Genomic DNA, 26847 nt, shown 5'->3' on the forward strand with positions numbered 1-26847 from the left:
GAAGATCTAAATTATTGCAATAACAATTGGCTGAAAAAATTGAGTTTTATCTGAATTAAAGTTCACCAGCCACTATAAGCCCCATGCTGCAGCAGAAGTGAGATCCTTTTCAAGCTCAAATGCCCTCTCCAAGCAATCAGAGGGTGTTGGTTTCTTACCACGACAAGAATAAATGGTAGTATCATCAGCAAACAATGCCACCTTAGATGTGAGAATATCTGGAAGATCGTTAATGTAAATTAAAAAGAGTATAGGGCCAAGGATAGAACCTTGAGGAACCCCTGAAGTTACAGAATAAGAAGAAGAGTGTTGTCCATCGAGGACAACTTTTATGCTACGATTGGAAAGGAAGGATTCAATGATCTTAAAGATGTTGCCGGATACACCATAAGAAGAAAGCTTATGGAGAAGATGAGCATGCCAAACTTTATCAAAAGCTTTTGAAATGTCAAGAGCGATGGCCTTAACCTCTCGACCTTCATCTAATGCACGATAAAACCTGTCAGTTATTACTGTTAGCAAATCAGCTGTAGAACGAGAAGATCGAAATCCATATTGATGGTCAGAAAGAAAGTTATTAGATTCAAAATGAGAAATTAAGTGTTGGTTAATTAAAGATTCAAAAACCTTGCTTATGATAGAAAGAAGACTTATGGGATGGTAGTTAGACGAATCAGATTGCTCTCCAGAATTTTTGAAGATAGGGATAACAGATGCCGCTTTCCAGCAGGCTGGAAAACAAGACTCTGATAAGTACTTGTTGAATAGTTTTGAGAGTATAGACGACAGCTCTGGAGAACACTTCTGCAAGACAATAACAGGTATGTTGTCCGGGCCACAAGCTGTAGAAGAGTCTAGGCAGGAAAGCACTTTAGATACAGATGCTGGAGTGATATGAATGTCAAGCAATGGATCAACCTGTTTGTTGGCAATATCAGGTAGAACGCAACTAGTGGAATCAAGAGATGATATTGATGAAAAGTTTTTAGCAAACACTTTGGCTTTGTCTTTAGGTGAGGTGACAAAGTCTGAACCATACAAGAGAGGTGGAATTATAGATTTGCCCTTATTATTGATATTATTTAAGATTCTCCAGAAGTCACGAGAGCCTAATTTTTGAGATGAGATACAAGATTTCATGATCTGAGAATAGCGGGTTTTGGCGTTAGACAAAACCTTTTTACAATTGTTTAGAGCAGTAATAAACAGACATCTGTTTTCTGGAGAATAGTTTTGCTGATAAATATGGAAGTAACGGTTTTGATTGGCAATCGCAGCAGCACAGTGTGAGGAAAACCATGGAGGAGAGTGAGGCTTGACCTGGAATCGTCGAAGGGAATAAAAGATTCCATGCCAGCCTGAATCCACGAAGTTACGTAAGAAGCACATTTGTTGACAGGAAGACAAAAGATTTCTACCCAAAGGCCATCACAAAGAAAATCACGGAAAGAATCCCAGTCAGCTTTACTGTAGTTGTAAGAGGTTCGATAATAGGGGGATTTAGGTGATGAAGAAGAATGAGATATTAGTTTTAGAGAGATCAAACTGTGAAAAATATATAAGCAACATAAATATATAAACAACATTAAATATATAAGCAACATAAATATATAAGCAACATAAATATATAAGCAACATTGAAAAAAATATAAAATTTATTACAATATGGAGAGGTGTCAAACCTACAAAAACAACACTGATGACAACGCACTATATCAATGAGCTATTAATAATATGCGTTAAGAAAAAAAACAACGTTTAAATTTCTTATAGGCTTTATGTCTGTGGAAAAGGTAACAAAGAATAGATATAGAAATGATCAGTGTGGAATAAAAAAGTATAAAAATGGTTGGTTTTATAAAGAACCGTATTTTATGGGCATAAGTGCGAATTGGCATAAGTGCGAACTTGCCAATTCGCCACTTATGCCAATTTGCACTTATGCCAATGTTTGCAAATTCTTTCGGCGCACTTATGCCAGTTCGCGCTTGTGCCAGTTCGCACTTATGCCAGTTTTTGCAATTGTTTCGCACTTATGCCAGTTCGCACTTATGCCAATGTTTGCAAATTCTTTTGGCGCACTTATGCCAGTTCGCGCTTGTGCTAGTTCGCAATTATGCCAGTTTTTGCAAGTGATTCGCACTTATGCCAGTTCGCGCTTGTGCCAGTTCGCACTTATGCCAGTTCGCACTTATGCCAGTCGCACTTATGCAGATTCGCAGTTATGAAATTCGCACTTATTCAGTCGCCCCACTTATATGATTTGCAAGATGGCTGTCTTGCAAATCGTATAAGTTTGTTTTAAATGTTGTTTTTCCCTTAGGACAAACACTAATTAATCTTTCTGCTACCTTTTTGCCTTCAACCTATCTGGTTGCACAAAATGAAAGCGGGAACACAGAGCCTTTAGTGATCCTCATAAAGTCACTTCTTCTTGCAGGAGAATCATGAAATAAGGTTAAGTAGCATATCAATATTATATCAATATTATATCATAGTTATATCAATATTAAATCAGTTGATTCTTCTCCTGTTTTAAAAGCACAATAAAATTATTTGTAGGGAACAGATTCTTTGGATTGACACTTGGTGGTCAATCCATAGAAGCCTGAATAATCTTGCTGATATTAAGATCACTAACCTTTTCATTAAAATGATTCAGCAAATCAAGACTGGTACACTTAACCTTGCATTTTTTCATCATTACAATATCAGATGAGTAAATCCATTTGACAAGATTGAGTTTTCTTTTTGGGAGATTCATCGAAGCACACAACAAGCCAAGGAGACAGGCTTAGTTGTTTAAGTAAAGCTTTAAAATAAGGCTAAAGACCGTGAGCAATCTTATATCCAACTTTGTTTGGTCCCATCTGGAAACATTTAGCAATCTCACTGTCAGGAAACAAATCGGAACAAATTAGTTGCATCTTTATTTGAAATTTGTATCCCTCTAGCTTCTGCATCAAAAGGGATTTCCTGCTTAGACTCTTCTGCAGCTTGTGTACAGTCTTGCAGATGTGTTCTTAGGAGATGTCATCCATAATTTCAAAAATATTTAACAAGTGTTTATCAGAATCTTGTTTTCTGGCATGCTGGAAAACAACATTTGTTATCCCTATTTTTAAAAATTCTGGAGAGCGATCTGACTTGTTTAACTACTGTCCCATTAGTGTTCTTCCTATCATAAGCGAAGTTTTTAAATCTTTAATTAACAAACACTTAATCTCTCATCTTGATTCTATAACTTACTTTCTGATCATCAAAATGGATTTCGATCTTCTCGTTCTACAGCTGATTTACTAATATCAATGACCGATAGGTTTTATTGTGCATTAGATAAAGGTGGAGTGGCTATTGCTCTTTACATTTCTAAAAGCTATTGTTCTTGACATATCTAAAGCTTTCGATATCGTTTGGCATGCTCGTCTGCTTTCTTCTTACGGTTTATCAGGTAACATCTTTAAGATTATTGAATCCTTCCATACCAATCGTAGTATAAAAGTTGTCCTCAATGGACAGCACTCTTCTTCATACCATGTAACTTCAAGAGTTCCTCAAGGTTCAATCCTTGGCCCTGTACTCTTTTTAATTTACATTGCCAACCTTTCAAATAATCACACATCTAAGGTGGCATTGTTTGCTGATGATACTACCAGTTATTCTTGTCACGATAAGAAGCCATCACTCTCTGATTGCTTGGAGGGGGTATTTGAGCTTGAAAATCTCAGTTCTGCTACAGTAAGGGGCTCACAGTGGCTGGTGAACTTTAATTCCGATAAAACCCAATTTTTTTCAGCCAATCATTATCGCAATAATTTAGATCTTCCTCTATCATCATCTACCCTTTATCTTTTAGGATTAACACTTACTGCCAATCTTTGCTTGTAAACCGTATATCAAACCCATTGCAAAATTAGCATCTGCTAAGATTGTATCTCTTTATCATGCTCGACACTTTCAACTCCTATAGTGGTTGCTTGCAACCTAGTTGGAAACGAATATGTAAAAAAAAAAAAAAAAAAAAAAAAAAAAAAAATACAATGCTAGAAACTTTATTTAAGCAACAATTTAACTCCCTCATAATTTCTTAGAATTTGATACAATGAGTTCTAAAGATTGTTGCTTTATAATGTGTCCTGTTGAGAAACTATCAATTATTTTCAAATTAGACTCCCCTACTGAATTAGGTGAATTATTATTTCTATTAGTAGACAATTAAAAAAAAACAGAAGAACTTGCATACAACTGAAATGTTTTTTTCCTTTCTTATGACTTTTTAGTGCTTGAATACCCATGTTCAAAAGTTTAATTATTTTATGGCATAATTTGCATTTACCCTGATATTATTTTTCCCTTTCATTATCCAAGAGTCAAAATGAGGTCGAATGTCTTTGTTTAACCTTTTTTAAAAAAAAAAATCCCCTTTTTTTCTTTTTAATTCATTATTTTAATTCTAAAAAAAAAAACAGCAACAAAATATTATAAAATAAATAATATTTATGATGTCGGCAGTGTGGCAAATTTTATTGTTTTAGTTTTTAAAAGTCATAAGGATTTTCAGAGTCATTAAAAATTATTAGGATTTTAAAAGTCATAAGGATTTTTAGAGACATTAAAAGTCATTTGGATTTTGAAAAGGATTCTAATCTAATAGTTATTGTAATGATTACAAAAAACTTTTTCATAAAAAAGTTTCAAAAGTTTTCAAAATTAGTATTAAATTTTTATATCTAGATGAAATCTAAAGATATTGCATTTAATTTTTAGAATGCATAATATATATATATATATATATATATATATATATATATATATATATATATATATATATATATATATATATATATATATATATATATATATATATATACACACATATACAGCAGTACATATAGCATGCAAAAGTAACCGGACAAGAGCATAACTTGAGATAACTTTTGAATGAAAAGTCCAATTTCTTTCAAATTTTCACTGAAATGTCAAAAAATTGATTACAAATCTAAAATCAAATGAATTTTTACTAAATTTAAGCAATCTAATCTTAAAAGTTCATTTAATTAAATTATGTGCGTGCAAAAGTATCCGGACTGAAATAAAAAAACTTGAATTAGATTTTTTTTTAAACATTTTTAAAATTGAAAATGCTTTATTTTAAAGTAAATTGCTTTAGTACTTTGTCAGGAAGTCATTAGCATTGATTACTGCGTGAGAGTGACAAGGCATCGAGTCCCCCACCTTCATAATCACGATAATTTTGATTTTTCCCCATTCTTATTTCAGAGTATTCAATAAATCACGTTTATTTGTTGGTTTTTGACCTGAAATTTATCGATCAATGAGCTTACGTAGACATTCAATAGAATTAAGGTCAGGACTTTGCTAAGGCTATTAATCAAATTTCTTTGGTTTTGAAAAAGTTATTCACAAGGGTTGAAGTGTGCTTTGGGTCATTGTCCTGCTAGAACATCCTTCCTTGAGGCATTTTGTCTTTACCATGTGGTAGCATAACATTTTTAAGTATACAAAAATATGTACAAAGTACATATTTTTGTCCATTTTGCCATCAATCAAATGGATAGGACCAATACAATCTCTATTCAAGTTAGCCCAGTTCATAACGTTTCGACCTCTGTGCTTTACTGTTGGTAGCTGGTATTTAGGATCGTTATTATGGCCTTTGAATCGACAGACTTATCTAATATTATCAGATTCAAATAACATAAATTTAAATTCATTACTAAAAAGTACTTTCACTCACTGTTTTCTTGCCCAATTCAAATGTTCATTAGCAAATCTTAAGCGTGCTTTTCAATTCTTTAAATAAATAAAAAGTTTCTTTGTAGGACATCTTCCAAATAGATTTGCAGACCTCAAAAGACGTTTGATTGTTTCAACACTACATTTTACATTATAAAGTTCTTTAATTTCCGCATTTACCAATACAGCATTTTGCGTGAAACATTTTTCAGGGCTCGAGAATGGGTATTTCAGCAGGACAATGACTCAAAGCACACTTCAACCATTGTAAAAAACTTTTTCAAAACCAAAGAAATTTGGTTAATCGAATACACTTAGCAAAGTCCTGACCTTAATTCTATCGAATGTCTACATAAGCTCATTGATCGATAAATTTCAGGTTTAAAACCAACAAATAAATGTGATTTATTGAACATTCTGAAATAAGAATGGGGAAAAATCAAAATTATTGTGATTATGAAGGCGGGGGGCTTAATGCCTTGTCACTCTCAAGCAGTAATCAATGCTAAGGACATCCCGACAAAGTACTAAATCAATTTACTTTAAAATAAAGTATTTTCAATTTTAAAAATGTTTAAAAAAAAAATCTAATTCAAGTTTTTTGATTTCTGTCCCGATAATTTAATTAATTGAACTTTTAAGATTAGATTGCTTAAATTTAGTAAAAATTCATTTGTTTTTAGATTTGTAATCAATTTCTTGACATTTCAGTGAAAATTTGAAAGAAATTGGACTTTTCATTTAAAAGTTATCTCAAGTTATGCTCTTGTCCGGTTACTTTAGCAAGCCACGGTATATATATATATATATATATATATATATATATATATATATATATATATATATATATATATATATATATATATATATATATATATATATATATACATATATATATATACATATATATATATATACATATATATATCTAAATATATATAAATATATAAATATATATATATATATATAAATATATATATAAATATATATATATATATATATATATATATATATATATATATATATATATATATATATATATATATATATAAATAAATACATATATATATATATATATATATTTATATAAAAAAAAAGAAACATTTATTATTGAAAAATTTTTTTTTGAAATGCTTAATCAATTTAAAAGTACGTACTTCCATTTAATTCCATATCATCATATTTAATTCCATATATATATATATATATATATATATATATATATATATATATATATATATATATATATATATATATATATATATATACATATATATATATATACATATATATATCTAAATATATACAAATATATATATATATAAATATATATATATATATAAATATATATATATATATATATATATATATATATATATATATATATATATATATATATATATAAATAAATACATATATATATATATATTTATATAAAAAAAAAGAAACATTTATTATTGAAAAATTTTTTTTTGAAATGCTTAATCAATTTAAAAGTACGTACTTCCATTTAATTCCATATCACAATTAACCAGGTCATCAACAGAAAAGTTAAAATTTAGACTAAAGATCCTATTTTGCCAACATAAAAAGATGTATGGTATAGTGAGCAGGGGGTATACTTTCCCTCTGTGCACACACATGAATGGGCGCAAATTTTCCGACCCCTCCCCCCCAAAAAAAAGAGAGGCTGTAAATTTTGCATAGTCATAAGTTTTGTAATTTACAATATTTTTCAACGAAATTTAAAATCTGTCAATAAATTTAAATGTAGTTTTAGATATTAAAGTTGAAAATTTTACTACATTAGTGCCCTCATGATTGGGCAGGGAGAGGGGGGGGACAAGCGAACATACCTAAAGTGGTAGTAGTCCTTTTAGAGGAAAAAAATTTAAAACTTGATATCATATGGGAACATTTATATTTTTCTGAAGTTTTTTTGAAGTGTCAGATTAAATCATTTCAAAAAGTAACAAAATTAACTTTTTTTACCCCCCTGCTCAATAATTATGCGCATAAATTAGCAAAACTTAGGCAAAAAAATGGACCTTTTTTTAACAAGAATATCTTGAGAACCGTACAAATGAAAAAAGGTTAAAAAGTTATCTTAGTTAAAAAATTAAATAATCCGTATATGAAACTAGATAAATTGATTTTAAAATATATCATGTTTAAAAAACCCCTGCAGACACCAAATTAGCTAAATCAAAAAAAAGTCCAGGTTATGAAGTTCATGATCATGGGGTTAAATTGATCCTAAATTGGGATCCTATTATATCCTATAATTTATCGATCGAAATATTAAATATAACAAAGAGAATCGCTAGAAGGTTTTTTACACAATAAAACCTACTAAAAACCACCACCGTTGTATGTAACACCTTCTGCTTCGTCATGTTGGTTAATAAAGCCTTTTTTAATAGCTCTTAGTTTTTTCCTTCTGTCTTTTGTGGCACCTGTACTTTTTATCTCATTCTGTTTAACGCATACATAATTTACTTTTAGAGAACTTTTTGTTGTAAAATATCCAGGCACAACACAACATTTTTCAAACACTGGTAGTAAACCCTGCAACCTCAAAAACTGTTCTTTCCATATGTACTCTTTTGGGTGCGCGAGTCAAAACCATCCCATTTAGCGATTTATTGACATTTTGAGTTTGGCCATGCAAACGTTTCCTGAGCGATTCATCACTGCCAAGATCTTTGTAAGAAAAAATTGGTTTAATGAGCTCAATTATAGTTTTTAGAATACACTTTGATTTGTAATTTTCCTGGTCTGAATGATCTGTAGGCGCTGCTCAAATATTCAAGCGATCTGTAAAGGAGCTTAAACTCAAGTACCTAACATACATTGGAGATAGAGATACCAAGTCTTATATGCAAGTTTCCTTACACCATGAACTTGAACCTTTATGGCAAAACTGGTGTTGTTGCTCTAAGTTGTCAGATTGTGCTTCGTGCACAATCTGACAACTTAGAGCAACACCAGTTTTGCCAATGCACTCTGCTTTTTCAATAATTTCTCCTGGGTACGGATTTTCATCACAAACTTGCATATAAGACTTGGTATCTCTATCTCCAATGTATGTTAGGTACTTGAGTTTAAGCTCCTTGACAGATCGCTTGAATATTTGAACAGCGCCTACAGACTCCATACTTCCTGAGCTACCCTTATGATTGATCTTGCAGTTATGTGTGATCTTCCAGTTTTCATAAGCCGGAGTACCCTTTTCTTTTTGACTATATCTTGCAGGGGTGACAACTTTTTGTTTGGACAGCAATACACTTTCCACGAGATATTGCTGTGACTATACCATTCGTTGAGCAGTATCCTCTGCGCTGCCATGAACCATCTAAACTAACAGCAATATTGACAAATGATGATTCATCATAATTTTCACCAAGTTTTTCCCTACGTATGTCCTCTGAGGCTTTTTTTGTACTCTCTCAAGAGGTTTCAATGTAAGCAAGATGATGTTTGTTATTAATGTTATAGTAACCAGGTTTAGTCATACCAGGAGGCATATTCATCCTTGCCCCATTTCTCGAAAAGGTAACAGTACATAAGTTTTTTCGATTTTTTTATTTTATAAGTTTTTTCATTTCTTTCATTTTTTTTACCTTTGATTACTTCATTTTTATTTTCTATTGATTTCGAAGTTAAAAAGTTCATCACCCAGGTACAGGTACAATCTAGACAAGAAATTAGGATTAAGTAAGAGAAAGACTCTCTTTTTTATTAATGTTGTGTACACTATTGATTGACAAATAACATTCTGGGCATCTTCCAATCGATTTCAACAAACTTGAAAATAAATTTGAGTTCATAATTATATTACACTTTTTTTCTATATAATCAAAGTTTTCCACATCTAAAAGAGTCAAGATTATTTTTTTTCTAGATGCCAATACTTACATTGCTTGGTGAATGTGGAGACAAAACAGTTTGTTGTAAAGCATTGGAATTATTTAGAGAATCTTTTTCTAATTTATAAAACTTTCTTTTCTTTGTTCTTGTTTTAGCATACCTTTTTTTTGAACCCATTTATCAGACAACTAACCGAAAACTTCCATCAATCGAAGAAAATTTTGTAAAAGGGTAATTATCTATGTCTTACAGAAACAAATATGAGGTTTCAATTTATGGATATTAGATCAAAAACCAACAAGAAGTTCTTAAGGAACAATTTAGTCATAAGTACATAAAAAAAGTATATAAATTAGACTTGTATTTTTCAAGATATAGCAGGAAATGTATCTCTAAGTTTTTTGGGGTACTACCACCTTAAGTTTGACCTTAAGTTTGACCTTAAGTTTGGAATTTGCACAATATGTGAAAGTTTCCTATCTAGAACATCATTTTTTGAGTCAACAAAAAACAGGTTTTAGCAGTGACATGGCTAATGGGTTGGATGCCCCCCCCAAAAAAATGTGTCATTAGGGTCTCAAAATCTTCCAAATTTTACTGCTAGTTTTTGCTAAAATAAAAAGCTACTTAAATTAATAAAAGGGCACAAAATTTGCTGTCCCCTCCCTCAAATTAAGGGGTATGGGTAGCCTACCCTCGACACTGGGTTTTAGGCTTTGCTTTCAATATTAATGATCTCAGATAAAACTTGTTTTTTACAGACTTACTAAAGAGGGGTGCCTAAAAAAAACGCCCACCTTAAGTGTAATTTATTTTTATTTGACTTTTATTGAAAATAAAAAAAAGTATAACAGGACATTACCAGGAATCAGTCTCCGCCGACTAAGTACATAACATTAACCTCTCGACCAAGCGAACATATTGATAAATTTGTATATATTTAAAGACCTTTTTTAAATTGGGATCCTGTGCCACACACAAAAGGCTTTGGGGTCTTATAGTTTGGTACTTAATTGTATCTAAGGTAACTCAACCACCTTTTTTTTTTCAATAAACCTTTTATTTGAAAAAAAAAGTTAGGGGGGAAAGTATTTGAAAAACGCACGTACTTTTTAAGAGGGGCGGGACTAAAAAGTATGTATGGCAACAGAGCAGAGGGGGTGTCAAACTTCAAAATTTTTGGCGTATGTACTTTATGGACAACCCCTAAGTTTACAGAAGGTGCACTCAGCATAACTACCCAGAACAAACATTCAGTGAGAGTCAATATCAGCAGAAAAAAAACTTACAGAAGAAATGTTTCTGAAAAACAAACAACTAGGAAATTTGCTTAAAAACTAACATCCTTACTGTATATTTTTTAGCTGTTTAAATTTTAATGACTTTTAAAGACATAATAGTTGTTAAAGGAATGCCTTAAACTTGTCTTTCGCGAAAATTGGTTACTTTATTTAAACTTATTTCATGTTATGATGAAAATGAATATTTTATTCATGAGATATAAAAGCATTTTATTTATGCTGCATTTTATACTCCAAACTTTATGAAAAATAATTAAAGAAACAGTATATTCATATGCAGATATAGACTTGTGCCAAACAACTTATGTATTTTTAAATGTTTTATTTCCTAAAAAAAAATCCTATAAAAAACTATAAATTATGAAAAACTAATTATATTTGATTATACCAAAAAAAGAATAGTCTATTATTTTGAGAAATCCAAATATTGTTAAACATACTAAATATAAAAGAATAGAGTCAATCATTTAGAGAAATGTTAGATGATCTTTTGATTTAAATAAATTCAACCTTTTAATGAAATTTTAAATTTATTAAACGAGGAAAAACAAATTTTATTAACAGAAAATACTTTTAATATAATTTCTATATTATTTATATACTTTAAACACATGTATCTTTATTTATAATGACTTAAAATAACGCAATGAAGCAATAAAGACTTACCTAAAATGGAAAACAAAAATAAAGATTCTTGAGAAGATTGCTTTGAAGGAATCAGATTAACAAGAAACTTTAAAAAACAATTTTGGTTTTTATTGGTTAATCCACAAATCATTGATAAACAACTCTCCAACCTTTTATCAGCCATAATCTCTTCACTACTTAAACAATTATATGCATATACAGATGCACAAAACTCCATTATTGTTAGATGTGCAAATTGATAGTAATAACCTAGATTCGTTTCAATCATTTCTATAAATCCAAAAAAATTGTTGTTATTTTCATCAAAGTCAATGATAAAAGTTTGAATTTCTTCTTTAGAAAAAAATACTTTATTTTCAACAAACAATTGATACGCAATTTTACAAATATTTAAAACATATTTTTTATTGAAATCGTTTTCCATTATCTTATAAATCAATTCATTGTTTTTGAAGATATGATTTTGCAAAAAGTATAAAAAAATATTTGCATACAATTCTGTCATTGTTAAAAAATAATTTAAATCTACATTTTTTGAGTAACTAATAATCTTACACATAGAAGATAAATAAAATGGAACAGATGACATGGATTTTGCAATCGGAGATTCCTTTAATGTTGCTTTCACAACATCTTTTTTTTCTTCTAAAACATTATTTTCTATATAATTATTTATTCCATTTTCATTAAACCCCATTATTTGAATGGTTAACTTATCACTATGCTCAGTTGATATACTTTGATATTGATCAATTGCATAAACTCTACCAGCAAGTACATATTTGTATTTTTGAATTTCTGTTAAAGCATTAACAATTGGATAATTACAACTCGAACTGTGATTTATTAATTCATTTAAATATTTAAACTCATCTAATCCATCAATTATAAACAGTACAGTATGAACACTAATATCAAAATCATTTGCAATATCTTTGTAGAAAACATTTAGTAATTCATTAATATTAGAAATATTTTGATATTGATTGAGCCTCCTGCATTCCAAATAAAACACACATTTAACATTTTTCCAAATTAGATCATTTGACCAATCAAGCAAACATTTTCTAAGCAACCATGTTTTCCCAATACCAGCTATTCCAGATATTAATGTCACAGATTTTTCTTTCATAAATATTTTATTATATGGAATAGGTGTATAACACAATTGCTTCTCCAGAAATTTCTTTCGTTCAACAATATAAATAGCATCTCTTTGAGTATTAACTGCATCAATGATACATAGATCAACAAATTTATTCATTAGATCAACATTTGCAGGTGGTTGAAATTCATTAATTTTCCCATATTTTGTAAGATAATACTTTTTAAGTGCTGTGCATATTTCAGATATATCTAAAAATAATAACTTTAATCATTATCATCATCATAATTAAATCATCATTTTCATCATCATCATCATCATCATCATCATCATCATCATCATCATCATCATCATCATCATCATCATCATCATCATCATCATCATCATCATCATCATCATCATCATCATCATCATCATCATCATCATCATCATCATCACAGCCCTCTGAATTAGGAAAAATAAGGTTGGCAATTTCGGCAAAAGAAATTTGATAAAAAGTTTTACCATAAAACATAAAAGCAAGGTCAGCGATTTCTTTCTGACCTCAAACACTTCTAGGTCAACAGTCGGCATTAATGAATGCTGAAACTAACTCTGAGAGCTGTCATCATCATCATCATCATCATCATCATCATCATCATCATCATCATCATCATCATCATCATCATCATCATCATCATCATCATCATCATCATCATATTGGAATTTAATAATCATCATCATCATATTGGAATTTAATAATCATCATCATCATATTGGAATTTAATAATTAGATTTCTTGACAATAGAATTTAATGATTACCTTTCTTGACAATACGTTTGCAAGTGATGACTGATGAATTTAAAGAATCTAAACGATAGTTATGTAAACTTGAATATAATACTTCTGATAAACTTATTAAAGTTAATTATAGCTATCATTTCTATAAACCATTACTATTAGTAATATTATTGTAAGAACTTTTACTATAACAACTAAAAGTTATTGTTGAAAAATAACATTAATTATTAACTAGCGATTAAAAAATAATGTAATCGAGTGGGACAAAAAAAAACGTGCTAAGCATTAGGAAATTATTTATTGCTAGGCCGCTGTGTGGAGAAATGCTGTGAGATAAAAGGTTCATTTAAAAATTAAAAAAAGAATTAAAAGGTTTTACAATTTATTTTTATAAAAAAATTATATTTAACATAAATTGAACATACAACAAAGATGAATCACTTTATTAATTAATAAATTTTGGCATTGTTAAATGAGTCAAAAAATAGTAAACTTAATAAATTTTGGCATTGTTAAATGAATCTAAAAATAGCAAACTTAGCAAATAATAGCAAAAATAGCAAATAATAGCAAAAATAGCAAACTTAGCAAAAATAGCAAAATAAATTTTTGCATTGTTGGAGGAGTCAAAAAAATTAGAAAACTTAATAAATTTCTGCATTGTTAAATAATTCAACAAAATAGCAATCGTAATAAATTTTTTCATTGTTAAACAACTTGTTTAACAAAAAATAGCAAACTTAAAATTAAATTCTTTTTCTTGTTAAATGAGAAAAAAAATAGCCAATTAAACAAACTATTTTACTGTTATAATAGGTCAAGAAAAGAGCAAATTATAAAATTTTTTTATTTAACTCGCTACCAGCCATTTAAACAAAAATCGCTGTGACCGCACTTTTTTGGAATAAAATTAGGATGGCATAACATTGATAACAAGTTAAAATTCGAATAGTAAATCTCTTTAAAAGCATAACAAACTATATATCAATAGAAAGCTAAACAAATGAATTTTTTAATAGGGTACCATTTGGCTTTTGTCACGCTTATATTGAATAAATTAAAACTTAGGATTTTGGGATTGAAATGCGACTAAACCACTCAAAAATGTATAACAACAACAATACAAGTTATTCAGTTTTCATTTTGATTATTTAGTTTAAAGTTTACACTTTAAAGCCTTATTACTTTAAGTTAATATTTTTATCAGTAGATAGTTTTCTTGTGCAATAAGTGAAATTTAATAAACGAATGAATTTAATGAATTTTGATACACTCAGGGTAGGTATATTTTCCAAAAGTTAACTAATTACCCTTCCTTCGTATTAGGCACCTGAGAGTAAAACTTAAAGAAAAAAAATTTAAAAAGTTCAGAAAAATATTAACTAGCTCTCTAAACATCGATTGTTAAAATTATATTTTTAAAATATAAAATATTAAAAATATATTTACTTAATAAAATATATAAATTTCTATATAAAAGTTGCATCAATTAAAATAAGTACATATTTACAAAAATGTTTATGAATAGGTTTCCATAAATATCCATAACTTTTAAGAGAGCTTACATTTCAACTCTGAAAAATTTGTTTTAAATGGTTTTTAATCTTTTAAATTTTAAATTAAAAATTGTTTTAAATCTTTTTAAATTTACTTTTTTTTTGTATTTTTTTACTTGTAAAATGATTACACAAAAAATATTTATATTCACATTTAAAAAAAAGTGAAAAACTGCAACTAATGAAAAAATAACAAAATAAATAAACAATTAAATTTATAAAAACAAAATTTAAATTTTACAAAGATATTCAAGCACACAAGTAATGTTAAATGTTTACCAATTATTAAGTAACAACTAATTAAGATGCTAGTGCCAATAAATAAAGCATTACTGCATCAAATAATCTGAACTTTAAACTTTGAACGTGCATTGTGGAGCTACTGATTGAACGTGTGCGTGAGTGTCAGCGTAGTCATTAGGTTATTGAGCGCCATTAACACATCCAGTGGGATAGCCTAATGTCCGTTTTGTCGATGTGGTGAACATTGGAAAAAGTCGGGGCTCACCAGCCACAAAGAATAATTTAAATTGCTTATGCGACACAAAGATTGTAAAAAGTGACTAACAGAGCTGTGCAGTTACGTAGACCTGGGAGATGTGAAAATAAAAACAGATCGTAGATGGTGTCATTGAATAAAATATAAAAATCATAAGAAAATATAAAATGTGTGGCTAGAGTTTTGTGAAGTAGAAAAACGAAGCATAGACGATAAAGGGGCATGGAGAGAAACAACTAACGCTCTAGTCACTCTGTGTGTAGAACATATGCAACAAAGAACAAATATTTGATATACTGATTTTATAGACTGTTGATGTCTACAGGTGTGATGGTGTAGTGCATTAGTATGTACCGTTTGGTCATCTCATATGGTCTTGTTATGTTTTCGTTCACTTTCAAAATAGGGTGAATAGAGGGCTAAAGACACTCACTACTTGCGCTTATGGGCTGGCACATCAGAGCCAGACGTAAGACCTACAGAATGGATTTCAATTGATCGAATGCACACATTAGTCACCATAGACCACAAGCCATTACTCTTAGCTAAAAAAGCTACTGCCCTGTGTTGGTGTGGAATGATGTGTTATGGAGTGAGATTTAGATGTCATTGGGTGAGAATCATAAATGAATGTAAAGACTATTTTGTAGGAGGAATAAAAGTTTAGGACTCAGGGATTAGGTGAACAATAACTCACGCTCTAGTCATCCTAAACAAATGATAAAACAATGGTCTATGAGTAAACAAGGCAAGATAGATCCGCTGGTTTAATAATGGCAACCATGGCTAAAATTATCACACCACACAAAAACAATAAAATAAAATAAGTAAATAACAAAATATTAGACAAAATGAAAAAAAAATGATAGTACGGGCAATATAAAAAGAAAAAATAGGCTTATAAATGTGCTATTATGTATGGTCCAGACTCTAGATAATAAATTGAAAACTGATAATCACCTGTGTGAGATAAAGGTATATAAATGTCGTTAATGTAACAAATTCAAAATACAAAGCTCACAAAGCGCTATAACACGTGGGTGTAAGAGGTAAAAAAAATGTTGGTGCAATGATAACCAATCAGAATTAAGTAGTGGATAATGGTGATCCCCCTCCTCAGGAATGCACTGAGGTCACCAATGATGTTTCAGAGAGCCCGAGACCTGCACTAATGCCACTTGTCAGGGGCGTATCCTTGGAACAGATCTCATTGACTACACTCTAATTTAGAAGTCCAGCGATAACAATGGATATAAAATATTTTATTTTAAGTAACGAAAATTGAATGCCAATCATGCTGTTAATATGTTTTGGAAATCAAAGTTGCATATTTTTATTGTGACTTAGGAAGAATAAAATCCAAAGTTTATGACCTACCACTACCCAAAACTCCTACCACTACCCAAAACTAAATTTTGGGGTTTATATTAGCTTTCTTTTTCCTTGATAAATTGCCTTAACGGTTGCTATGGAGTCCTTACTCTAAAGCTATACTATGAGTTGATCCTATGAAACAGGTTGTATTGGATTAAATGTTACCTGTAGCAGGGTAACCTGACCTGACCATAATTGAATAATTGATACAACCTCAAACAAAATTTAAAAGTGTGTTTTAATTATTTACCAAACTGATACTTTGATATATACTAAAATTTAAACCTTCTGAAAAGGGTTACCTGACCTGACTGATTGCAATAAAATGATAATCTATAACTTACACAGCAAAATTATATCCTTTTCTTTGCAAATATCTTACAAATATCACAAGTAGAAAAAAAAAAAGAAAAAAAAAGAAAATTGAGGTAGTGGTAGTGTAGTTGTAGAACGCTCCCTTCATAAGTGAGACGTTCCGAGTTCGATCCCTACCATGTCCCTAGTAGTACCGCGCTCAACTTGTATCTCCACACAGTGGCCTTGTTCGTCAAGGTTCGTGTTTCGGAATTATAAAGTTGAGAGAAGGTTATAACCACAATTAAATAGCCTCCTCGTCTGTAGTGAAGTTTTCAGCCTTGGGGAGGTGAATTAACAAAAAAAAAAAAAAAAATTTTCAAAGTTGATTTTTCCATGCTATCCTAATGCTTCAAACTCCGAGTTCCCTGTTTGTGTACAGCATAAAGATCAAACTATTCCTGTTACCCCAAATAAACAGGTTAATAACTGTTAGACATCACAATCATTTATCATTATTGGGGTGTGTCGATTTTGGACTTTTTTTTGAATAAATGGTTTAATAAAAATTGGGATATAAGTAAAAGTTGCAAAATTTTATAGAGAACCTAAATCTGATTAAATTTTTCAAATCAGAAAAATATTTACTTAGGTGATTAGCCTTTTTAAGAAAATATAAAACGGTTTTTGTTTTCTTTTAAACGGAATAAAAGCAGACTTTTAAGCAACAATACAAAGTTACATTTAGTTTATAAAAAATTTATTTAACTTAATATGTATAAAGTGTTTTGAAAATTTTTTGTATTAAATGGGTAAAACAACTTTTAATTTCTAATAAAGGTTTACTCAAACATATTTTTTTTATCCTAATGGTGGTCAGTAAATTGTTTTTTCATTGCCGCAATAAGTAAACAACTACGAATTGTATATTGTTAAGTATAAATTTTAGAAATTTTAATCGATTGCTATCACTCTTATAATATTAAATTTTTTTTATTACTAAACATTAATAAATTCTTTTTAAATATTTTATAACTTGGAGGAATAATGGCACCCAAAACCAGAATAAGTACTGGTACAAAAATTAGTTGCATTTGATACTGGAAAACAGTTTCTAGTTTCAGAATTACCAACCAACAGAGACGTTATTAGATATGGAATTTTATTAAGAGAGGCTGCGAAGACATAAAAAAAAGAAATTATCCTGTAAAAATATGGCCAAAGATATACTTCCAGCTTTATTACACTAGTGGTTGTGTGCAAATTTGGAATTTACATCACCTAAATTTATTACTGACAAAACAATTAGTGATAAAATAGTGACGTTGTGGAACAACGCTTCAGCAATAGCATAGTAAAGTTTCGAGAGCGCAAGAAAAAGTTATCTCTGATCTTAGTGAGGATTTTGACAAATAAATAAAAATAGCAAAAAGTGGAGAAGTGAAATGCATATTTTTTGATGAGAGAATTAATCAAACCAAGCAATTGATTGAACTTGATGACTCAAATGCAAAATTTCCAGTAACTGTGAAAGAAGAGCACTCTGTTTATATGGAACCTGAAGGAAAATTTTTATTTCACTTTACTAATGAGAAAGCAACAAATAGTATTAAACATGCAGAGATTAGAGCAAATAAATTGTTGAATGTTTGACTGAGAGAGGTATTGTTAGGTCTTTTCTGGCTGTTGGTGGAGACTCTACAAACTGGAAGGTTGGGAGGGTGGAGTCATCAAAAATATATAAATAAAATTAGGAAAAAAACTTGTTTGGCACATATGTCAACTCCATACAAATGAGTTGCTACTGAGGCATCTTATAACCAATCTAGATGGTCAAACAAAATCTAACAATAAATGGTCTGGTGTTATTGGGTCCATGCTTAATCTGGCTACAGATCTAGATATAAATCCAGAATTTGAAACTATTAAAATGGTAGTCCACCTATTTCTCTCAATGATAAAATAATAAATGACTTGTCTGCAGATCAATTTTATGGTTATAAAGTTGTTTGTGCCATTAGAAGTGGTACTTTACCACCAAAATTTCATTTATTATAAATTGGGCCTGTTTCACATTCAAGATGGTTAACTACTGTTAACAGAATGTGTAGAAAATGGATCTCTAAACATGGAATTCAAGGTAAAGATTTAAAAAATTTAAGGTCTATCATCGAGTTTATTTTGGGTGCTTTTTTTTCCTTGTTGATTTAAGATCAAAGTTGAACATTCTTGGATTGAAGGACCTAAACATGTACTTTACCAGCTGCAACAACTCAAATTTCAAAAAGTAGATGTTATTAAAATAGTATCACCCTCTATTCAAAGATCGGCTTGGTTTTGTTTCAGTGAGTGTACACTACAAACATTGTTGTATTCTAATACTGAAGAGGATAGAAGTGTAACTATTAATAAGATTAAAGATATTAGAGGTACTGGAAATGAAGATCTACAAAAAGGTGATTCTTCTCCTAGACCAAGAAAAACTCCTGTTCTGAACTTTAATGCTGAAAAATTAGTAGACCTGATATCATGGTAGTCACCGGTTTATGAACCAGTCTTAACTATCTCTCTAAGAACTTCTGAAAATAATGTGTTTTTATCAAATCCTATGCAGGTGCTGAATTGACCATGTCATGGACAATATGTTGAACATTGTGTAAAGCAAGTTACTAAAGCTTCAAGTAGAGTGTACACTCATGAAAAGAGAGAAGGATTTGTTCGAACTCAAGAGGCGAGTAGAAAGTTAATGCCTAAAAATAATAGTAAACAAGACCTTGAAAGCTTGACACAAATGTTTTTATATTAAATTTATAACATTTATTGAAACAATTTTGTTTTTTTTTAAATATCTCGCTGTATTTCTAAATTAACACCAATAAAATTATAACACGATATTAAGCCAAACTGTATTTAAAATACATTGAAAAATATTTATATATTTATAAATTAATCTCAATCTAATTTCAGTTTTAAATTAATATGCATATTAAATTCAAAGTCTAATTTTGAAATAAAAATATTTCTTTTAAACTTTTTTTTTAAGAAAAGATATTCATATCTAAAAATTAGTTTTAATCAACATTTATATCCCAACTGATATTTATCAAATAAAGTAAAAAAAAAAAGCTTCTTAATGTTTAAGTTAAACTTAGTTTCTCCGCGCAGCGGCCTTGGTCAAAATTTTGTTAATTTATAAAAGCAAATCACTTAACCAAAAAATTTCTTAATTCAATTTTTAAAAACATATATGGATTCTCCATCAAATTCTGCAACTTTTAGTAACTCCCTAATTTTTTTCTTAAAAAAATCCCAAGTTGACACAAAGTTGACACACCCTAATCATTATTAACTACGATAAGTTAAATCATTTTTGCTTCTGTTGCTATAAAAATAGTTAATATTCACTAAAACTCTTCTGCTGCCTAAAGTCTGAACAGCCAATCACAATCTTCCAAAAGTATTCTCCAGAACTCTCTCCATTACTCAATAAAAGATTTAACAAGTTAAAGATTTTGAAGATCTAACTAAGCTTATTTATATGTTATAATATATAGCTAAATTCATTTTCCACCTTAAACAGTTAATATTGCTGGTTTCAATATACAAAAGCTCTGAGGATCTTTTTGACCCATCTAACTATCACCCAATTGGTTTACTTACCGTTTAAAGTTATTGAATCTTGAATTAAGATGCTTTGAAGTCAAAGACTTTTAATAAAAACTGACATGTTTGTCTTCTCCATAAGCTTGTTTCATATGATATATCTAGAATAAATCACTTCAAAGAAAATGTTGCTTTATTTCATACAAAGTTTATAATGTATTTACAGCTGAAGGAGGAGAAAAAGCTGAAGCATAGTTACAAACATTTAAATAATAATAGTGTTCAAGTTATTCTGTTTTTTTCATAATTGAAAAATAACAATATGAATGATAAAGAAAGATATTTAAAAAGTTGTACTAAAGTACCCAAAAATGTTTTAGAAAAAATCATTTGTTAAAGAAATAAAGAAATTTGTCACAAACAAACAAATGTAAAAGCATTAAATAACAAGAAAGTTTCACATCTAAACAATATCTAAGTTTCAGATCTAAACAATATAAAAAGATAAAGTTTCAGATAAAGTTTCAGATCTAAACAATATAAAAAGACTTGATAATTAGTTTTTCTGGGATTGAAATGGATTATAATACAACGATTTGCCTGCACCAATGTCTTGGTGAATGTATTCACTAAGAGAATTACCCCATATTCTATATAAATTACTGCAATTTATTTAATTAACAAATGAATGATGTTAATGGTCTGGTGCTACCTCTAAAAATATTTTTCAGTAATTAAGGGTACCAATATATGTACTTTTTAAAGTGTTGTTTTTTGAACCACCGTGCACTGCTCATATTTTGATGTTTTTAGCTACTTCGGACTTCTTAATACCTTAACTTTTATTAACTGATCTTTTCAACAAGTTCACATGAAATGGAAACTGTAGAAATCAAATAAAAAACCACATCTTTTTTTAATTTTCTCAACCTTTTTTCTAAAAAATTAAAATGTCCAAAAAATGAAGGGTCCTGAACTTTTTGTAGCAGAATCTTTTAAGTGCTAAAATATTTTGATCAAACTTAAAACCCAATTAAAATTTATGATCGTATTTAAAATAAAGAAAAAAAAAAAATAAAATAAAACAAAATCTGAACCATGCAAGAGAAATAGAATAACAGATTTGCCCTTATTAAAGACAATGTTAAAGATTCTCCAGTTTTTGGAGTTTAATTTTTAAGATGATATACAAGATTTAGTGACCTGAGAATAGCATCTTTTGCATTAAAAAAAACTTTTTTACAATGGTTTCTAGCAAAAGTATATATATGGTAGAAATAGATAAATAGATGGTAGACATATGGGATAAAAAAATCAAATATTACAGCCAATGGACTATATATTATTCTAATAATTTATAAATTGGTATTCAATTGTTTATAAAATAATTTTAGGTCACACCACAAGGTAAGGCAACGCTGTTTTATTTATTGATTGATTATCTGGTTTCAATAAATATTGTAAATGTAAAATATTTTATTTTACATTTACAATATTTATAAATTTTATCTAATTATAAACGTTAAACAATTAAAAATGCTATTCTTAACTAATAAGATTTAATTTTGGTTGGCTCGAGAAATAAAAAGTTATTTGTTGTTAGCCACTTGTGAAAATTGTAATGTTGCTTCTTCTATAAACTATAACAGACTTGGCAAATTCTCTTCAATTAGATAAATATAACAACAACAAAATAAGGTAACATATAAAAATGCAACTGATTGAAGTTAAACAATTATTTAATGATAATTAGCTAACATAAAATAGATAATTATTGAAAAATTGTAAAATTTTAAATTTAATAGAAGTTACAAAGAAGAAAAGTTATTCTTTTATTTAAAAAAAGTTTGATGTATATTATTCTAACAACACTGTAATAAAAAATATTTCTAAAATTAAAGTTTTAAGTAAAAAGGATTTGTATACAAATAAAATACTATTAAAAAAATAAAGTGTTAATGTTAATGTGATGATAGTGATGAAATTAAAGTTTTTGTTTGTTTTCAAAGTTAATTTATTTTATTTGAAAAAACAATATTCAACACTTTTCTAATAAACTTTTTATGCAAACAAAGCATATTGAAACCTGAATGTGGCAAATCTTTTAAGAATATAGTAAATGTTCAGCAAATTTAGATAAACTAAATATTAAAATTATCTTTATTGGCAGAAAATTCTGAAGATATATCTGTTGAACTTGAAGTCTCTAAATGATATAATAAAGTTCTCTTTAAAAACAAAAATTTTTGAATTAAGTTTAGATGTCAAGCTAATACAAATAGTTCTTTAATTAATGTAAACTTTTTTGTTTTGTTTTCATTTAACAAATCATTACTTAATAACTTTTTTCAGCTTTAAATTGTTTTGCCATTACTAAAATTTTAAATAAAAGTGATATATAACATGATGTTTTGTTATTAAATTTATATCCTTAAACGTATTTTTACATACAAACATCTTTGATAGTACTACACCTAATTTGTTTTGCCAAGTAGCAGTCTTCTTTGTCAAGTTTGGTGTTTCGAAAATAAAGAGTTTAGTGAGGGTTGTAAACATAATGACACAAAAAATTATTGTATGCCAACTTTTAACTTAACCTTGCAATACCAGAAATACTTATTTATGGTAAAACACCTATTTATGGCAAAACCTAGCATAATTATGAGGGTGCAATTATTGCCAACAAACCCGCTGGTCTTCACCTTTTCAAAAAAGTAACAATCAATTCTGCAAATTATTTAGAAACTTAGAATAGCAAAGTGTCTAACTTCTAGTTAGAAAGTGTGATACTTTCATGCACAACAGGGCAATTTGGCACCAGGCAAAACATGTTAGACATGGCTCAAAGAAAATGCAACTAATGCACTAGTCTTATGGCTGGGTAATTTATTTGTTTTAGATCCCATCAATTGCTTGCTTAGTAAGACCATAAACAGAGATTTCTAAACAGAACCCAACATCAATAGCAGAAATGAGAAAAACCATCATAAAAGCCAACATACAACGTATTTTAAACTGTAATTTTATTCCTTAATATTCATGTATGTTTTTTTTTTTAAACTAAAACATCTTCTAGTATTAAATGGATTCAGATATAACTGCAAACTTGACAAACAAGGCCGGTGCGTGGAGAAACAAGTAAGGCGGGCAGTACCATGGACAAAACTTTATGTAGAGTTTTTTTTTTAAATAAAATAAGGACATTGGTTTCCTGATAATATATTGTATCTAATTTAGTTTTAGTTAAAAAACGTTACTTTAACTGGTCTGTTGTCTGCTCAATTAGTTGCTATAAAGTTTCTACTCCTATGAAAAATTAATAGACACAAATTTCCATCACAAAATCAATATAAAAATTAATTCTAAAAAATATATAAAATTATAAATATTAAAAATGATTTTTTTGAATAACTGTAAATTATTATCACTTTAAATTAGTATACCCAGCAACCATTGTTTTAGTGGAATTGCAGTGGACTTATGTAAGGATTTTTGAGCACTTCGTTGAAGTTTTGCTCAGCAGTTACTTAGTGGACCATCTGTAGCAGCTGCTATAAATGCCAGCCAATAACTATATAACATGTTAATAGTGGCTAATCATTGACTAGCCACTTTAGGCGGCTGTCACAAATGGTCCACTAATCAACCATTAAGCAAAACTACAGTGTGTCGGGCAGGATTGAAAAGTCGTGTTTTTCAAAAGAAATGACCTTTGTGAACTAAATTGGCAATTTATAAAAAAATAAAAACGTAAAGAAGGGGGCAAAAATACCTAACATACTACCTATAAATATCTATTTAATTTTGAGAAAAGACATTGTTAGTAGAATTCTGAACTTTTATTTATAGGCATTTAAAACTTGTGTTACGGAAGGAACGATAGGTTCCTCCCGTGACACAAGTTTATAGCTATGACAAAAAAGTTATTATTCCACATGCAATATCTTTACTAAATATGTCTTTATAGGTTGCATGTTAGGTATTATTGCCCCCTTCTAAATGTTTTTATTTTTTTTTTAATTTCTAAATTAGTTTATAAAGGTCATTCCTTTTGAAAAAAATGACTTTTCAATCCTGCCCTGCCGCTCAAAATGCTTAATTAAAATTAATAAAAATGATCAACTGAAATTCTGCAATAGAATGTTTGCTGGACATTGTTATCAACAACTCTTCAGTTTAGTTATCGAAATGCAAATATAAAATATAACAAGATTTCTTTTTTCATCTTTATCCAAATTAATTAAATTTATCAAAATTAATTAAGCCGATCTAATTCCCATATTTTAAAACAAAAATTTGACCCACTTTTTATTTACCCATAATTAGAAATATGCTTTTATTTAAAACTGTCTATAAAATGTACACTTAATATATATGTATACCGGAACAAAAAGAATACCACCAATCATAAAATTGTAAAGTAAAGCTTTAACAGTAGATTATCTTTAATTTATCAAAAATATAAAACTAATATAAGTGCTATAAAATTCATAAGAAAGACACAAGTTTAACAACTACCTATACTTTTAATAAAAATATCAAAATCTATCAAAATCTGAAACCAAAAATACTGTTTTATTTTTGTGGTTAAATGAAATATAATACAAACAAACTAATTAGGCTCATTTTAGATGAAAACAAAATTCTTGGCATATTAAAAATTATGTAGCACAGAAAATATTTTCTTAAATTTTGCATCTTTTGTTAACTAACACATAAAAAAATCAGCCGAAACATATGTAATTATAATTTGCAAGAATACATAAATATCTTTCAAAACATAATGCAATAATCTTCAGCATTGATAGAGAGAAAAACTGAATAACACATGATCAAGTTCAATGTAGGCTGTTTAGTTGCATATAATTTATCAAACACATATATCTTTAATAAAGGAATAAAAAAAAATACAAAAAGATGTTTATACAAGCCTTCCCAGGAAATGGACACAGATTTTTATCTTGTATGACCATACGCAAGTATTTTATATTAGACAACTTGGTCACAACTGTTTGAAAGTTTTATAAAATTAATCATTGCGGATAAAGTAAAAAAACTAAAAAAAAAAAAAAATAACTAAAAAAATAGGAAACAGAAAGAAATTTAAATTGAAAAATGTAATAAGAAATTATAAATTTAAATAATTTGTATACTGTTTATGTTTTTGTTACTTTACAGTGGTTGTTCAATTAGCAACAAAATTAGAATTAGATTAGGTGAAGCAAAAAAAAGCAAAACAGTTTCAAGTCTACAATAAAAAGAATGATTTTCCAAAAAAGTTAAAAAACAAAACAATAAACTTCTGACTACAAAAGTAATAATACTCTTGTAACTAACTGCATTATAAAAGTAATAACACTATAATAGTGTTATTACTTTTATAATGCACTTATAACTTCACTATATAACACTTTTATAATTTTTTTTTTTACATATTCAAATAGAGCTCATTTTTCTTAACAAAAACAAAATAAAAATATTTTAAAAATCACTTTACTATAAAAAATAATTAATTATAAAATATGCGTTCAGTTTTACCCCTCTCTATTCTATTGCCTATTTTATATATAAAAAAAAAAAATTTATATTTGAAAAATTTTAAGTTTTAATTTTGGTGACCAGTTAGTGATGACATGTTATTTTTTCAGATTTTTAAAATTTTTTTCTGGCAAGAAAATAAAAATGAAAAGTAATTAAAAAATTTCTAGTTCTGCATTTTAGAAATTTCTTTATACCCTGATATTTTATACCCTGTATATTATTATAATTATTATCTATAGGATCTATCGTAGCATTTTATAAGTAATTAAACTTTAATAATAAAAGTTTTTCTCATTTTAGCTGATGATGGACATTGTGATATATATATATATATATATATATATATATATATATATATATATATATATATATATATATATATATATATATATATATATATATATTAGGGCTTGCAAAATTAACGCGTTGAAAACGCATTAAAGCGCTAATAATTTAACGCAAGTTAAAAAAATTAACGCAGATCAAATTTTCTAACTCATAAATTTTTTTGGCAAGCA

The 26847-nt window shown here is 28.5% G+C and overlaps 1 protein-coding gene across 2 annotated transcripts in view; it reads right to left on the reverse strand.

Moving 5' to 3' along the window:
- LOC136076778 (uncharacterized) overlaps positions 1 to 26847 on the reverse strand; it is a 159456-nt gene that overhangs the window by 51626 nt on the left and 80983 nt on the right. For both annotated transcript variants that reach the window (XM_065790229.1, XM_065790228.1), the window contains 2 exons: positions 13484 to 13531; positions 11595 to 12932 (listed from right to left, as the gene is read on the reverse strand). In XM_065790229.1, the coding sequence (XP_065646301.1) occupies positions 11595 to 12932; positions 13484 to 13531 (1386 nt within the window). The remainder of the gene's footprint in view (positions 1 to 11594; positions 12933 to 13483; positions 13532 to 26847) is intronic.

This window comes from Hydra vulgaris, chromosome 02 (assembly GCF_038396675.1).
Source record: "Hydra vulgaris chromosome 02, alternate assembly HydraT2T_AEP".
Classification (NCBI taxonomy): Eukaryota; Metazoa; Cnidaria; class Hydrozoa; order Anthoathecata; family Hydridae; genus Hydra; species Hydra vulgaris.